Genomic DNA, 17,780 nt, shown 5'->3' with positions numbered 1-17,780 from the left:
CACACACACACACACTCTCTCTCTCTCTCTCTCTCTCTCTCTCTCTCTCTCTCTCTCTCTCTCTCTCTCTCTCTCTCTCTCTCTCTCTCTCTCTCTCTCTCTCTCTCTCTCTCTCTCTCTCTCTCTATATTAGAAGTTGGGGTGATTGGACTCTATTCAGACCCTTTGACTCAAGTATAACAAGACATGACATTATTTTTTACATATTTCTAAATAGCTATAACTATTATGAATGACCTCAGAAACTTTGTGTGTAACGCTCAATCATCAGTATTTTCATTAATGTAGCATAATTTATCACACACACACGCTAAATCCCCCCCACACACACACACACACACACACACACACACACACACACACACACACACACACACACACACACACACACACGCGCGCGCACTCTCTCTCTCTCTCTCTCTCTCTCTCTCTCTCTCTCTCTCTCTCTCTCTCTCTCTCTCTCTCTCTCTCTCTCTCTCTCTCTCTCTCTCTCTCTCTCTCTCTCTCTCTCTCTCTCTCTCTCTGCATCAGAAGTTGGGGTGATTGGACTCAAGTATAACAAGACATGACATTATTTGTACATATTTCCCCGTCTAAATAGCTTTAACTATTATAACTGGTGAGCGACCTCAGAAACTTTGTGTGTAACACACAATCATCAGTATTTTCATTAATGTAGCCTAATTTATCACACACACACACACACACACACACACACACACACACACACACACACACACACACACAAACACACACCCGACAGGTAACACCAAGTCAGACAGACAGGTATCACCAGGTGAGAAAGACAGGTAACCACTGGTCAGACAGACAGCTAAAACCAGGTCAGACAGACAGGTAGCACCAGGTGAGACAGACAGGTAACCCCAGGTGAGACAGACAGGTAACCCCAGGTGAGACAGGTAGCACTAGGTGAGACAGACAGGTAACCCCAGGTCAGACAGACAGGTAGCACTAGGTGAGACAGACAGGTAACCCCAGGTCAGACAGACAGGTATCACCAGGTGAGGCAGACAGGTAACACCAGGTCAGACAGACAGGTAACACCAGGTGAGACAGACAGGTAACACCAGATGAGACTGACAGGTAACCCCAGGGGAGACCGACAGGTAACACCAGGTGAGACAGACAGGTAGCACTAGGTGAGGCAGACAGGTAGCACTAGGTGAGGCAGACAGGCAGCACTAGGTGAGACGGACAGGCAGCACTAGGTGAGACGGACAGGTAACCCCAGGTGAGACAGACAGGTAACCCCAGGTGAGACAGGTAACACCAGGTGAGGCAGACAGGTAGCACTAGGTGAGGCAGACAGGTAGCACTAGGTGAGGCAGACAGGCAGCACTAGGTGAGACGGACAGGTAACCCCAGGTGCGTTGTCTAGGTAACTCGAGCAGCGATGACCTGGATATCTTCCTCAACGCCACGGAGGAGGGTGGAGGGGAGGCGGAGGCGGTCACCATGACGACCACCATCACGTCCCCGGCCGGCGACCGGGTCACAGTCCCCAGCTCAGCCTCCCCCCCCCGGGTCCCGGTAAGGGCTCAGCCTCCCCCCCCGGGTCCCGGTAAGGGCTCGGCCTCCGCGCCCTGGGGAGGGCAGTTAGGGTGGGGGTGGTTAGGGAGGGGGCAGTTAGGTTTAGGGTAGGGTTAGGGTTGTTATGGTTAATTGGGTTAAGGTAAGGCTATTTAGGGGTAGGGTAGTTAGGTTTAGGGTAGTTAGGGAGGGGGCAGTTAGGTTTAGGGTAGTTAGGGAGGGGGCAGTTAGGTTTAGGGTAGTTAGGGAGGGGGCAGTTGGGTTTAGGGTAGTTAGGTTTAGGGTAGTTAGGGAGGGGGCAGTTAGGTTTAGGGTAGTTAGGGAAGAGGCAGTTAGGTTTAGGGTAGTTAGGGAGGGGGCAGTTAGGTTTAGGGTAGTTAGGGAGGGGGCAGTTAGGTTTAGGGTAGTTAGGGAAGAGGCAGTTAGGTTTAGGGTAGTTAGGGAGGGGGCAGTTAGGTTTAGGGTAGTTAGGGAGGGGGCAGTTGGGTTTAGGGTAGTTAGGTTTAGGGTAGTTAGGGAGGGGGCAGTTAGGTTTAGGGTAGTTAGGTTTAGGGTAGTTAGGGAGGGGGCAGTTAGGTTTAGGGTAGTTAGGGAGGGGGCAGTTGGGTTTAGGGTAGTTAGGGAGGGGGCAGTTGGGTTTAGGGTAGTTAGGGAGGGGGCAGTTAGGTTTAGGGTAGTTAGGGAGGGGGCAGTTAGGTTTAGGGTAGTTAGGGAGGGGGCAGTTAGGTTTAAGGTAGTTAGGGAGGGGGCAGTTAGGTTTAGGGTAGTTAGGTTTAGGGTAGTTAGGGAGGGGGCAGTTAGGTTTAGGGTAGTTAGGGTTATGGTAGGGTAGGGGGTAAGGGTAGTTAGGGTTAGGCTCTATAGGGCTAAGGGTAGTTAGGGTTAGGCTCTATAGGGGTAAGGGTAGTTAGGGTTAGGCTCTATAGGGGTAAGGGTAGTTAGGGTTATGCTCTATAGGGGTAAGGGTAGTTAGGGTTATGCTCTATAGGGGTAAGGGTAGTTAGGGTTAGGCTCTATAGGGGTAAGGGTAGTTAGGGTTATGCTCTATAGGGGTAAGGGTAGTTAGGGTTAGGCTCTATAGGGGTAAGGGTAGTTAGGGTTAGGCTCTATAGGGATAAGGGTTAGGGTTAGGGTTAGGGTGAGGGTGTAACTTGTGTTTCTCTCCACCTCCAGGTGTCGGGGCCGGTCTTCAGTCTCTTGCTGTGCGTCAGTCTGAGTCGCGTTGGGCAGACGTACTGACACACAGACACACCCTGAGGTGAGGCACACCACACACTGTTGATTCAGAACTGGTGGAACAGTCGACACCTTACCCTTTGGAAGACGGCTTTTTACTGATCCTGTTTTAATTAACCCGAAGCATTTCCGGTTCCAATTCCCAGACCTAGTACGGAACTGCAAGAGACACACTGACGCCATGTTAATGTCACAAAGACCCCCCAAACCTGATGTTAGGACCCCACAAACCCCCCAAACCTGATGTTAGGACCCCACAGACCCTCTGAACCTCATGATTTGGACCTCAAAGACAATTCTTCATCAGAAAGCATATGTGTTGTCAAACACTGTCCCTGTGCCCTCACTCCTACCCACTCCCCTCTGACACCGCCGCCTCTATCACACCTACAGTCTGTCCTCTATCACAGCTACAGTCTGTCCTCCATCACAGCTACAGTCTGTCCTCTATCACACCTACAGTCTGTCCTCTATCACAGCTACAGTCTGTCCTCTATCACAGCTACAGTCCGTCCTCTATCACAGCTACAGTCTGTCCTCTATCACAGCTACAGTCTGTCCTCTATCACAGCTACAGTCTGTCCTCTATCACAGTCTGTCCTCTATCACACCTAGTCTGTCCTCTATCACAGCTACAGTCTGTCCTTTATCACAGCTACAGTCTGTCCTCTATCACAGTCTGTCCTCTATCACAGTGTGTCCTTTATCATAGCTACAGTCTGTCCTCTATCACAGTCTGTCCTCTATCACACCTACAGTCTGTCCTCTATCACACCTACAGTCTGTCCTCTATCACAGCTACAGTCTGTCCTCTATCACACCTACAGTCTGTCCTCTATCACACCTACAGTCTGTCCTCTATCACACCTACAGTCTGTCCTCTATCACACCTACAGTCTGTCCTCTATCACACCTACAGTCTGTCCTCTATCACACCTACAGTCTGTCCTCTATCACACCTACAGTCTGTCCTCTATCACACCTACAGTCTGTCCTCTATCACAGTGTGTCCTTTATCATAGCTACAGTCTGTCCTCTATCACAGTCTGTCCTCTATCACAGCTACAGTCTGTCCTTTATCACAGCTACAGTCTGAAATTCATCACAGTTACAATCATAAACAGTTTCAAAGAATTATATATTACAATATTTTAAAATTATTTAAAATTCCCAATCAGTGTTCATTTGGTGCATCATTACCCAACAATGTGTAGTGTTTTTTCACGATGGATATACTGTATGTATGGAAGATTTTCCTCCACAGAATTGTTTTTTTACAAAGAATGATTGAAATAATTGCTCTACTGAATTATGTAATAAAGTATTTTGTGAAATGTTTCTTGTATTCATCCAGTGTCTTTAAATATACAGTATATATATATATATATATATATATATATATATATATATATATATATATATATATAGAGAAAAGTGCTATATAAATTCAATCCGTTATTATTAAATATATATATAATAATGGATTAGTATTAGTATTTATAAAGAGATAGATTTATATCTCTCGAGATGTATATCTATAAGGATAGAGATATATGTAGCCTATATCTGTAAGGATAGAGGTATATCACTGTACTAGACACAAATGTATTTTCCACTAGCTAGTGGTGGTCATAACATTGTAGTGAAACTAGTAAAGACAACACAGCTTTATGTTACGGCGAAACATGGAGGCACTGCAGCTAGTCTCGACAATGCGTTACTTTAGTCTGGTATTTCTCTTCACTGATTGGTTAGACAGCCTTCAAACTTAGTGGTCAAGCAAAGAAGAGGGAGGGGCTCGTTCTGCATACCTAATAGCCGGAGTGAATAACTAATAGCCGGAGTGAATAACTAATAGCCGGAGTGAATGACTAATAGCCGCGGCTATTAGTCATTCAAAACCGTACGGATTCCGTACGGTTTTGCACTTATACCGCGCCATTCTAGGGCCGGATTGTGGCCTTCTTGGCTTTCCATACTTAACAAGCTCATTGACAACACCTGAGCTGGGCTTATTTAAGTAGACCTGTGAGCCCAGTGTTTGGCTGGTTCTCGGTTGGGAGGCACCACTTATTGTTTGTTCCTTTGGTTTAGTTGTATCCTAGGTATGTTTACACCTGACAACACTAGTGGTGCCGAGATGATGCCTCATGAAACGTCAAAGCCTCGCAGCCAGATGAACCATCAAAGTGGTTCGACCTCGAAGCTTCAAATGAGTACGCTAGGGACACCTAGTGGTGAATGAAATTATGATGAAAGAAAGAGTTTCCTGTGATGATGTGATGTTTGCTTCGTACAACATCAAAACGTTTAAGAATTAAAGTCATTTCAGTGATACGTGTGAGTGTGCCGTTCATAAATATCTCCCGAGCTCATGGTAGAGAACAAATCATTTGACAAAGATTTTAAGTCATCCCGGGCAAAATAGATTGTCTTATAACTACAGTAGCCTTACTAATAATTGTAATAATAGAACTGCATGATGACTGAAAATGAGTGTGATTAATTACATAGCCATAAAAGTGATCTTGGAACTGGGTAGGGTCTTCTTTTTGTAAAAATGTGCCAATTGTGAACCCATATCGCGGAACAGCCCGAGATGAAGCCTCGAACGTCACACGCTACGTCATTTCGCCTATGTGAATCCTACTCGATACGGAGCTTCGCTGGGGAGGAGCCGAGGTACTCGACACACGTATGGCAAGCCGAATTGTCATTTATTAACTAAGTTTGACTATCCGGAATTTACATTGCTGATATCTGCAATTCAGTTTCGCCTAGTCAAAACTAACATTTCGGATATCCGCAACTACATTCCTCCTATCCGCAATTGTCATTTCAGATATCCACAAAGACATTCCTCCTAGGCGAAATTACGTCATTTTCGCCATTCATGTCTATGGGGTTTCTCATTGCGGATATCTACAATTCAGTTGCGGATATCCACTTTGTGAATTACGGATATCTGCAACTGAATTGTAGATATCTGTAATTCCAGTTTGAGATATCTACAATTTGATTCTGACTAGTCATAATTCCAGTTCAAGATATCTTTAATTCACCTCAATTCAAGATATCTACATGTCCCTTTTCAGATATCTTAAATTAAGTTTTGACTAGGCGAAATGAAGTTGTAGATATCTCTAACTGGAGTTACGACTAGTCAAAATGACGTTGTAGATATCTCTAACTGGAGTTACGACTAGTCAAAATGACGTTGTAGATATCTATTATCAAGTTATAGATATCTTGAAAGGAATTTTGATTAGAGATATCTACAATTGTAGATATCTTTAACTTTCATTCTGCCTAGGCGAAACTGAATTATAGATATCTTGAATTCGAGTTTTGACTAGGCGAAATGACGTTTCAGATATCTGTAATGACGTTTCAGATATCTGTAATGACAAATTATAGGACCGTTTACTTTAAGCGGGAGCGGAGCAGCTCCTTGTTCAATCATCATTCACACAATTCACTGATTACATCGCTCCATATTTTCTCGTGATCTTTTCGATCACAGCCAACGCCATGACTGCTCCTTTCTTATTCCATTCGGAAATGAACCCACTTCTTCTTTGATTATGGCGGCAAGGGGAAATTACGTATTTCTGGATATCTAAAACGTAATGCCCAACACTCAAATGACGTTTGAGATATCTTTAACTTTCATTCTGCCTAGGCGAAACTGAATTACAGATATCTGCAATTGTCATTTAAGATGTGTGACGAGTTGAATGTCGTTTTCCGTGAAGTCATTGCAGATATCTGTAATTCAGTTTCGCCTAGTCAAAACTGAATTACAGATATCTCTAACTATCGTTTCGACTAGTCAAAACTACGTCACAGATATCTCTAACTGTCGTTTCGACTAGTCACAACTACGTAACAGATATCTTGAATGAAGTTGTTGATATCTACAATGTATGGCAAGCCGAATTGTCATTTATTAACTAAGTTTGACTATCCGGAATTTACATTGCAGATATCTGCAATTCAGTTTCGCCTAGTCAAAACTAACATTTCGGATATCCGCAACTACATTCCTCCTATCCGCAATTGTCATTTCAGATATCCACAAAGACATTCCTCCTAGGCGAAATTACGTCATTTTCGCCATTCAGGTCTATGGGGTTTCTCATTGCGGATATCTACAATTCAGTTGCGGATATCCACTTTGTGAATTACGGATATCTGCAACTGAATTGTAGATATCTGTAATTCCAGTTTGAGATATCTACAATTTGATTCTGACTAGTCATAATTCCAGTTCAAGATATCTTTAATTCACCTCAATTCAAGATATCTACATGTCCCTTTTCAGATATCTTAAATTAAGTTTTGACTAGGCGAAATGAAGTTGTAGATATCTCTAACTGGAGTTACGACTAGTCAAAATGACGTTGTAGATATCTCTAACTGGAGTTACGACTAGTCAAAATGACGTTGTAGATATCTATTATCAAGTTATAGATATCTTGAAAGGAATTTTGATTAGAGATATCTACAATTGTAGATATCTTTAACTTTCATTCTGCCTAGGCGAAACTGAATTATAGATATCTTGAATTCGAGTTTTGACTAGGCGAAATGACGTTTCAGATATCTGTAATGACGTTTCAGATATCTGTAATGACAAATTATAGGACCGTTTACTTTAAGCGGGAGCGGAGCAGCTTCTTGTTCAATCATCATTCACACAATTCACTGATTAAATCGCTCCATATTTTCTCGTGATCTTTTCGATCACAGCCAACGCCATGACTGCTCCTTTCTTATTCCATTCGGAAATGAACCCACTTCTTTGATTATGGCGGCAAGGGGAAATTACGTATTTCTGGATATCTAAAACGTAATGCCCAACACTCAAATGACGTTTGAGATATCTTTAACTTTCATTCTGCCTAGGCGAAACTGAATTACAGATATCTGCAATTGTCATTTAAGATGTGTGACGAGTTGAATGTCGTTTTCCGTGAAGTCATTGCAGATATCTGTAATTCAGTTTCGCCTAGTCAAAACTGAATTACAGATATCTCTAACTATCGTTTCGACTAGTCAAAACTACGTCACAGATATCTCTAACTGTCGTTTCGACTAGTCACAACTACGTAACAGATATCTTGAATGAAGTTGTTGATATCTACAATGTAAATTCCGGATAGTCAAACTTAGTTAATAAATGTCAATTCGGCTTGCCATACACACGCCCCGATGCCTCGACGCAAACCATAACATCACTAGACAACCCTACACCCATACACTTTTACGTACACACACACTTACATCACTGACTAGATTGAATACACACGCCATACCTTATGTTATGTTATATTCACTTGATTATAATAAATCTCTTTGTTAAACTCAGTCAATTGTGTGCGTCTCCCCTCTTTGCCACAACTGCCACGGTCGGCTTGTGACGTATTGATATTGGAACATGGCAGAATGGGAGGGGCTACCCAGTCGAGGTGTTGACACAGTTGGAGAGACACGGCAGAGAAAACACAGCGCTGAGCAGGACGAGCAGCGGCGATACCACCGCTAAAACCGTACTCCGATACCCGAGAGAAGCGTTGAAATCATCAGAATGTGGCCCTTGTCGACGCTGGTTCTGCTCTGCGGAGGTTGGCCCGTGAACGCAGGTAAAAAAAGGTTTTATTCAGACTAATCCACAAAAGCGAAAGTAAAAAAAACAACGTTTTTTTTTGTCTTTATTTATAGATAGAGATTAAAAAGTGGCTTATTTCATACTGTGTGTGTATGTATTAACGTTGGTTTCACGGCCTTAGATGGTGTGAAGTAGTGGCCTGTGTTCTGTTTACTCACAGAGAGTCTGCCTGGCAACACGCAATGTGGGCTCTGATTGGTCAGACGAGATGCAGGAAGTAAGGGACACTGACGCAGTTACAATAACTATTATATATTTTATGTAAATATTTAAATATTCATATTTTACCACTCGCAACTCGTAAACCTTTATTAAAAACGGCTTTGTGGAATTTCTCTCTCTCTCATGTAGGGTTGCCACCTTGGATTTGGGAAAAAAAAGGGACACTCGATTAAATGTTTGGGGCGGAGGGCTCGGCCATTATTACCAGTTCAGACTGACCAATGAACATACAATTCGGACAAAGGAGACGGAAACAAAGTCATGTTAATAAATGTATTCGTTCAGGGGTCACCAGGGTGGATGTACACCAGCAGATAATTTCAGTCCAGCAGCCATGTCAACACACGAGAACACAGAGAGAGACATCACATGAGACTTGATCACAAACTGTCAACGTTGCTATTATTTCAACATTTATATGTTCCTTGTTTGTTTTGGTGTTGTGTGTGTGTGCGTGTGTGTTTGATTATACGTAGGCCTATGTGATTAGATTAGTATGTGTTTATGTTTGTACGAGACTCGGAATGTATGGTTAATATAACTGTATTTATGGACTCCAGGGAAAATAGCCATGCTACTGTGCTGCTGCAAATGGATATCCAATAAATTAATCAATAATCAATAAATCAATATGGGCTATTGGAATTTTATGAAGACCCCCATGAAACTAGCCGTGCTATAAGAGCAAATTGTGGATATTACAGAAAAAAATGGTCTGCGTGTAAGTCAGATTACCGTTGACAGTATACGGTTTTTTTCGTACTGGTGGCTTGCATGTTTTATTTGCTCCATCTCCTTCCTCGTCAGTCTCTCCTCCCATTGCAAATGAAGACGCAGCGCTCGACTCCACTCACACTGAGTGACTTTCCTCCACTTTGATATGTTTATGTTTGAAATTGTGTTCCCGCTCTGTCTGAGAAGCGCAAGAATGGGGCGTCACGGTCACGTACGCATAGACGGGAAGAAAAACTGCGAAATTGTTAAGAGCCATAGAAGCACAGGAACCGTATAAGACTACAGAACGAAAGTAATCAAATGAGGTGTTTGCATTTCCCCCCAAAAAAACGGGACAAATTGTGTCCCGGGAGAGATTTATTTTTTCCTGGGACAGCTGGTGAGAAAAGAGAACAATTCTGGGAAAAACGGGACGGGTGGCAACACTACTCTCATGTAACTCAACCGCCTGTCGCCGAGTCCTTGCCTGCCTGAATACCGCTTGCCTAGCCCCAGCTTGTCGTTTCCCCCTTGTCCCAATAAATCCCACTTCCTTTCACTCCATCTCTGCCTCCCTGTGTCCAGCGTTTGGGTCCCCTCGCCCTGTCCCTTAACAGACACAGCCTCTTAACTCCTTTTATTATTATTATCTAACCTTATGTTTCCGATAGTTGATGTCATATCAAATCGATCCCCCCTAAAGCTGTGTGTGTGTGTGTGTGTGTGTATGTGTGTGTATGGTAAACCACCTCACCCCGTTGACTCTGAAGATCAGTGTGTGTTATGTGTGTGCGTGGTGGACGACATCGTTGTCATATTTCCTCAGTGAGGGCGGGGCCGTGGTTAATGATGGTATCACAGTAGGCCTGCATACCATTCACAACACGCTTTGTGTTGGTAGGACTGAGGTACCTCGACAACAACAAAGTCCATCACCTGGGCCTCCCAGCGGGTGGTGTCGTCATTAGAGGCTGTGTCAGTTAGAGGCTGTGTCAGTTAGAGGCTGTGTCAGTAAGAGGCTGTGTCAGTTAGAGGCTGTGTCAGTTAGAGGCTGTGTCAGTAAGAGGCTGTGTCAGTTAGAGGCTGTGTCAGTAAGAGGCTGTGTCAGTTAGAGGCTGTGTCAGTAAGAGGCTGTGTCAGTCAGTAAGAGGCTGTGTCAGTAAGAGGCTGTGTCAGTAAGAGGCTGTGTCAGTTAGAGGCTGTGTCAGTAAGAGGCTGTGTCAGTAATTAGAGGCTGTGTCAGTAAGAGGCTGTGTCAGTTAGAGGCTGTGTCAGTAAGAGGCTGTGTCAGTTGGAGGCTGTCAGTCATTACAGGCTGTCAGTCATTACAGGCTGTCAGTTATAGGGCTGGGATAAACGATTAATCTAGCGATTATTTTTTTCGATGCATCGATTAATCTAACTATTCATTTTTTCAGTCCGATTCGATTATCGATTATCTCCCCATTAATTGACTAATAGCAATTTATACGTGTTGATTTACGTAACTGAATGAAAAAAACATGAATTCCTCAACATTGCAATACATGTTTATTGCCTTTTAAATTCCAAAATAAAAGTGCAAAGTAATGCATTCTTAGAATTCTACGGTGCTCGGTCATCTGCAGCTGCTACCGGGTGACGCCTCTTCAGGTGCTGGTGAATTGCCGTGGTGCTAGAATGGAAAGTCATCTCCATTTTGCAAAGATGTCATATCACGGAATCGTTTCCTTTCACATTAAAGAATTCCCATACTTTAGAGGAACGAGTGTGTGGCGCCTTGCACCGATGAGAGTCTGAGGAGCCGCTCGCGTTGCTACTACGCTCCGGCGCCGCCGTCTTTGTTTTTTTGTTTTTTTCGAATCGACGCGCATTTTTCACGTCAACGTAATTTATGCGTCGACATCATCGATTACGTCGACGCGTTGTCCCAGCCTTAGTCAGTTGGAGGCTGTGTCAATAAGAGGCTGTGTCAGTAAGAGGCTGTGAGATATGATAACATTTTATTATCGCGTTGGGGATTTACACAAAATCCTTAAATATCACGATATGCTTGAGAATGCAAAATATCAAATGAAAGAGAAAGCGAGGCAGAGTACCGGGGACACTGAGGCCCGCGGGGGGTCAGTGACTCGTCTGATCCCTTCAGTGCTGTTGAACCCTGCTCCTCCCAGAAATCAACTCGCTGACCTACATCTACACGGCCTTCACACGGCCCGTCGGCCTGCCCGGCATCCACGAGTTCTCAGCCATCGGCCTGCTGGACGGCCGGCCCATCGACTACTTCGACAGCGACACCCAGGTGAAGGTGCCCAGGGAGGACTGGATGAAGGAGCGTCTGGACAAGGAATACTGGGACAAGGGCACCAGCTCCCGGCAGACCAAACAGCAGTGGTTCAAGGTCAACCTCAAAATCCTCACCGACCGCCTGAGGAAGAACGACACAGGTGCTCTGTCTGTCTGTCTGGCTGGCTGGCTGGCTGGCTGGCAGTTGTCTGTCTGTCTGTCTGGTTGGCTATCTAACAGTCTCTCTCACTCTCACTCTCAGATAACCACGTTCTCCAGTGGAGACATGGTTGTGAGGTAAACACTGAAGGCCCTGAGAGGAAGCTCAGTGGGATTGACCAGTACAGCTATGACGGAGACGACTTCCTGTCCTTCGACAGCCATCACAAGCAGTGGGTCGCCCCCATGTTCGGAGCCCTGCCGACCAAGCAGAAGTGGGACGGCATCCAGCAGCTCAACGACTACACCGACGGCTACCTTCACAACGAGTGTGTCCAGTGGCTGCAGACCTTCCTCAAATACAGGAAGGAGGCCAATATTAAGGCCGGTAAGTGTGGAACCGTCCCCCTCAGCTGTAATCTGACATCACAGAGCACCAGTGCACGATCCAGACTGGAACTTAGGGGCCGATGCCGATACCGATATTAGGGAGAAAACGATAACAGATATCGGCCGATATTCAAAATATAGATATATTTACATTTCTAAAGCTTCTATATCGGCAAACACTTTCGCCAAAACCGATAAAGGCCAACAAGCCCTCCCCAATATGGGTCGGGCTTTATTCGCGGGTTGTCAATATATTGCGGCCTGCAGCAGCCTTTAGGGTTAGGACCATAGAAGTTAATTCTTTGTACCATTACGTCCATGAGGATCCTAAAACCTGGCAGCCACTGGAATAATTTTATTTTTTTTCACAGTGCGACCGGAAATATACATATCCGCCAAGCCATTCAAGACCAACCTGAAGCTCAGCTGCCTGGCCACAGGCTTCTATCCCAAGGAGATCACTATGAACATCAGGAGGGACGGCCATTTGGTGGACCGCTTGGATGGTCTGGAGTCCACGGGGGTCCGTCCTAACGGGGACGGGACCCACCAGATCAAGATGTGGGTGATGATTCCTGGGGGCGACACGGCCAACTACACCTGTGAAGTCAACCACCCTGCGAGCAACATCCATGTGGTCAAAGAGTGGGGTAAGAGTCTGGTGGGGTAAGAGTCTGGTGGGGTAAGAGTCTTGTGGGGTGAGAGTCTTGTAAGAGTCTTGTGGGGTAAGAGTCTTGTGGGGTAAGAGTCTTGTGGGGTAAGAGTCTTGTGGGGTAAGAGTCTTGTGGGGTAAGAGTCTTGTGGGGTAAGAGTCTTGTGGGGTAAGAGTCTTGTGGGGTAAGAGTCTTGCAGAGTCTGGGGTTTCCTCTTCAGCCGCTGAGCAGGTGGGGCAGCGTCCAGACCTGTGGGGTCAGTCAGAGTGCATGGAGGACTAAATAAGAAGTATCATTATTCTAGTGGCGCTGCCTGATGAGTAGGATACGAGATGTAGCATGAGTCCTATGGACGTATCGACGGCTGATGTTGACTCTGTTGGATCGTGTTTAGATCACCACGTGGAGGCTGAGGGACCCCCCATTGGACTCATTGCCGGGGCTGCTGTTGGTCTACTGGTGGTGGGGCTCATTATCACTGGTGTGGTGATTATCCTCAGGAGAAGGAGGACACAAGCGGAAAGAGGTAAAATAAATATAGTTTAACGTTAATACACTAATATTATGGATAGTTTCACATCAACATTGTAACGGTTGTACTGTATTTTGTATTGTAGATGAAGAGATGCTGAAAGGAGCTGATAAGCCCCTTCTCCCAGGTACACCTACCATCTCAGTTTACTACAATCTGTGAATACTGAGCTTGATATTTGTAATATTTGTAATGTTTGTAGGCCTATTGCCTTGCTGTACTTGGTGGTTGTCCGTTTTTCATTTTTTTGTCCTTTCTATCGTAAGCAGAGCAATAGTGAGAAACAGTTTTATTATATTATTACTATCATATGTGTACAGGAGATCAATTGATCTTTCACTGTTGTATCTCACAGGTTCCAGCGATGGTTCCAGCACTGGTTCCAGTGATGGTTCCCACTCTGCTCCCAGTGATGGTTCCAGTGATGGTTCCCGCTCCAGTCTGGAGAAGCTCCCAGTGGTCTGAGTCCCGATCACCACCTCCTGGGGCGTCTTGCTACATTCAAGACTTCCACTCCTGATTGCTCGGTTTCTTCTACGCTTCTAGAGAACGTCTGTCTCGTGCTTTACGGACGTGGTAGATAAATCATATTATAAGATAAGATAGGCACTTGATCGCAAGAAGTTTTGTCCCGTCAAGGATCCCATCTGGGCAGGCTGCTAACCGCCGGTTAGCAGCCAGCTATATTATATATTATGAGGGACATCGCGAACAGACAGAGGCTCATTCACAAAGCAGATAGAGGCGCTTGTACCGCGGGAGTGTTTTTTCACATTCGAATATTAATTTTCACGTTCGAATTCGCGTTTTTGGATACATTTCGAACGAATATTCGAACTTCGAATATTCGTTGACAGCCCTACTAACCGGTAGCGGTTCCTGGCCGAGCTCACCAGGGAGGAAAACATGAACGCTAGTGGTTGACGGATCACAGATTACCCGTGATCCGTACGGATAAACCCTTGCGGTTCGGGATGCAAATGATCCGATGATTTTGTTTTATTTGGTATTTTATAAATCTCATTGAAACGGAAACCGGGCCGCAACCGGTAACGGAAAGGGGGCTGTTTATGTTTGGTTGTAGTCTTTTCGCTCGGTTTTCCGCCTCAACAGTAGGGCTAGAACCGAGCGAAAAGACTACAACCAACCCCCCCTTTCTGCTTCCGGTCAACGAGTCTCTCAACAGAAATCAATGGATTTACAAAATGCCAAATAAATAACGACAGAACAGTGTTTTGCTACGATGAGGATGTCTGTTAGCCGAGCTAGCTCGACAAAATGAAAATGAATGAAGGATGTGTGCATTGCCTGGGGAGATGGTAGACTACGCTCTCCCCAGGCAATGCACACATCCTCATCTTTTTGAAAAAGGATTTAAAGTGTAAATCCAGGTCTGCTGTGCTTCCTTCGGACACAGGTTTTTTATTTTACTTACTATCCAAGTTTAAAAGAAGAAGGAATAATGCCGCAGATTGCACTTTGTTTAGTTTTAAAATATTTTAAGATTTTATTTATATATTGGATAGACATCTTGTGTTAAGTTCTTATTTTATGTGGACAAAAGCTATGTCTATTTTACTATCCATGTTTAGAAGGAGAAGGAATGATGCCTCAGCTTGCACTTTATATTGTTTACAAATATTATTTAAGTTTTTATTTTATGTGGACACTAAGCTATATTTTTAAATATTCAATATGCTTAAAGGAAGCAGGATTATTACCTGTTTTCCCGCTTTATTTTGTTTATACACATTTCAAGATTTTATTTCAAGTCACATTTGTCTTGTTATCTTTTTTGTTGTTGTTGATCCGAAAATGATCCGACCCGTTGCTCAAAAACCGTGACACGATCCGAACCGTGAGTTTTGTGATCCGTTGCACCCCTAATGAACGCGCGCAGTACACCTGCATATGCATATCTTTTCTAATGCGTATGCCTGCAATTTAAAATTGCTTGAACACTATTGACACCTGCTTAGACCAAAGTAAGACAACTTTAAGTTTTTGTTACTATACCTTAAACACATGTAACCATACCTTTAACAAAAGCGCTGCTTTGCACTTTAGTTGCAATTGTGCAACACACTTGCTCCTTTCTGCAACACACTTGCTCCTGCAAACTATTTCATACATAAGCCACTTAGTTCAAAAATGAAATGGGAAAAAACACATCTATTCAAAATACAAAACACATTGGGAACTTGAAAATGCTTAGATACACCCCTGAAAAGTAAACACTTACCAAACCGAACACCAATCAGTCAGCTATAAAGGCCAAAGGGCAGGGGCGTAGCTTGGGCCGGGGCTTCCGGGGCGGGGCCCTGGGCGTCCGGGGGGCCCAGGCCACGTGGGCCCCGGCCGCCCGACGGTCGCCGTGCTGGCGGCGATGTGAAAGCAGCATAAGATGTCAACAAGTGATTGTAGAAAGGAACTGACCGCATTATACAGACTCTCTTCTCTCATAACATCACAGTCAGGGTGGCTTATATATTTTATCTTCCTCTGCCTTAATGTATGTCATTTGGTTAAATATCAGTAGTGATATTTTGGCTAGGAATAAAAAAGTATATACACTTGCACTTAGGCTACTTCATTTATTTTATTTTATTTTCAACATTTACAAAAGATAGGGTCTGCTGGGAAATCTGTTCGTCCAATCACCGTGATGTTTTGAGTGTACATACGACGTACCCTACATGTTACTCCCGTATACCACAATGCAATGCGGTCGTGTTTTTCCGAAGGAGAAGAAGAAGCTGATTAACCGCGAAAACAAATACATTTAATGATGGAGTCTCCGTCTTCGTTTAGAAATGTCTGAATTCAAAATTAATTTAAAAAAAACTTGAACAAGGAAATGTAACATTCAACATCAATCCAACGTCCAGCTTTCCTCGAGAGTGCCCGGTTTGTGTACATGATGTGGGCGCATCTGTCTGCGTCACACAAATACCCGGCGCACTTACTGACGCACATGACGTTTAAATATGTTCAACGTAGTGTCCGAATTCTCGTTTGTTCGTTCCCTATATAGTGCACTATATCATGAACACTATATAGGGAATAGTGAGTGAGTGTATAGGGAACGAACACAGCTAGTATCTCCAACTCTTAACATATTGTTAAAAGCTAAGCCATACCATTGCAATGTCTAGCAAGCTAAAAAGTGGTACTAAAAAACGTAAAGAGAAGAAATGTTTGCACAGTGTTTTTCCTGTACCTCACCATACCAGTGACAGTAGCCACGGCAGAGGGGGGGGGCCCAGCGCGATCTTGCCCCGAGGCCCAGCACAACTAAGCTACGCCACTGCCAAAGGGCAGTTGTGCACGTCCCGGGGCAGCGCGGGGGGACCACTCATTGTGTGCCTCCATAAGCCTTCGAGGGTGACTGCACCATCATGCAAAGATAGGTCCCTACAATACCCAACGTATCATCACATTTCAAGATGCACTTCATGATACAGGTGAACAGGACAGATCAGTGCAGCCCAGGTTGGTTGTTGTCTGGCATAATGTTAGTTTCCATCGGGTTGTTCTGGTCTGGAACTGGTTCCACCCATAATCCATTTGAAGTCCTATACCTGCCCCCTTACTCGCCATTTCTAAACCTTATAGAAGATTTATTTTCGGCTTGAGGATGGCGTGTATATGACCGCCAACCACATTCCCGCCTGCCTCTTCTGCAGGCAATGGAACAGGTCTGCGGAGACATTGAGGTAAGGTCAATCCACGGATGGACTCGGCACAAAAGGCGAGGATCCATTAGCCCACCCACGCACATTGTGTCTTTTATTTGGGGCGGCACTTGATTGTTAAAAACTTAAAAAACATTTTAAAACACACGCACCACGTCACTCAGAGCGGCCGTTTTCCCGCAGCCCGTCAGGCCATAAACAACGGATTGAATGAACGTTCTTGTGGACACTAATGTCTTATTGATAAACCCGTGTTATTTGATTGGGTGCTTAGATGTTGTGCGATGTGTTATCTGAGGGGGTTCGCGACACGAGAATGTTTTTAGTGCAAATGACAGAAAGACATTTAATTGTCGTTTTAGGCAATCACTTATTTAGGTAAACCGAAGCATTTTAAGTGCAATATTTATTTATAATATGAAAAAATAAGACTTTAAATAAAAATAAGTCAAAATTAGACCAAAATAATAATGCATGTATTTCAGCTTTCTTTAGACCGTTTCTGTTCAGGAATTTTAATTTTTTTCAGACTCGGGGTGGCCTGCAGGGTGGCCATCCTCTGACTGCCCCCCCTGGCCCCCACGTGGCTACGCCCCTGATAAGAGTATGTTTTTGCAAAAGATATGACCAACTGACGAATTTACCAATTTTCCCTTTTCAGTTTCTTGATTTATTCAGCTTATAAAAGTGGG

The 17,780-nt window shown here is 44.3% G+C and overlaps 1 protein-coding gene and 1 long non-coding RNA gene across 3 annotated transcripts in view; both read left to right on the top strand.

Annotated features, from left to right (window-relative positions):
• The window catches only part of LOC132451474 (uncharacterized), a 6,789-nt gene extending 2,664 nt beyond the window's left edge, over positions 1 to 4,125 (top strand). For both annotated transcript variants that reach the window (XR_009524082.1, XR_009524081.1), the window contains exons 4-6: positions 1,400 to 1,551; positions 2,725 to 2,809; positions 2,934 to 4,125. This is a non-coding gene — a long non-coding RNA (uncharacterized LOC132451474). The remainder of the gene's footprint in view (positions 1 to 1,399; positions 1,552 to 2,724; positions 2,810 to 2,933) is intronic.
• A 4,134-nt stretch (positions 4,126 to 8,259) lies between these two features.
• On the top strand, positions 8,260 to 15,582 carry LOC132451410 (BOLA class I histocompatibility antigen, alpha chain BL3-6-like). The gene is made up of 7 exons (XM_060043949.1): positions 8,260 to 8,432; positions 11,548 to 11,820; positions 11,922 to 12,206; positions 12,580 to 12,858; positions 13,256 to 13,387; positions 13,479 to 13,520; positions 13,749 to 15,582. The coding sequence occupies exons 1-7, from the start codon at positions 8,378 to 8,380 to the stop codon at positions 13,856 to 13,858; spliced, it is 1,176 nt and encodes a 391-aa protein (XP_059899932.1). The 5' UTR covers positions 8,260 to 8,377; the 3' UTR covers positions 13,859 to 15,582.
• Positions 15,583 to 17,780: the final 2,198 nt, after the last annotated feature.

Source organism: Gadus macrocephalus, chromosome 22, assembly GCF_031168955.1.
Source record: "Gadus macrocephalus chromosome 22, ASM3116895v1".
Classification (NCBI taxonomy): domain Eukaryota; kingdom Metazoa; phylum Chordata; class Actinopteri; order Gadiformes; family Gadidae; genus Gadus; species Gadus macrocephalus.
This window is presented reverse-complemented; position numbering and strand designations above follow the sequence as displayed.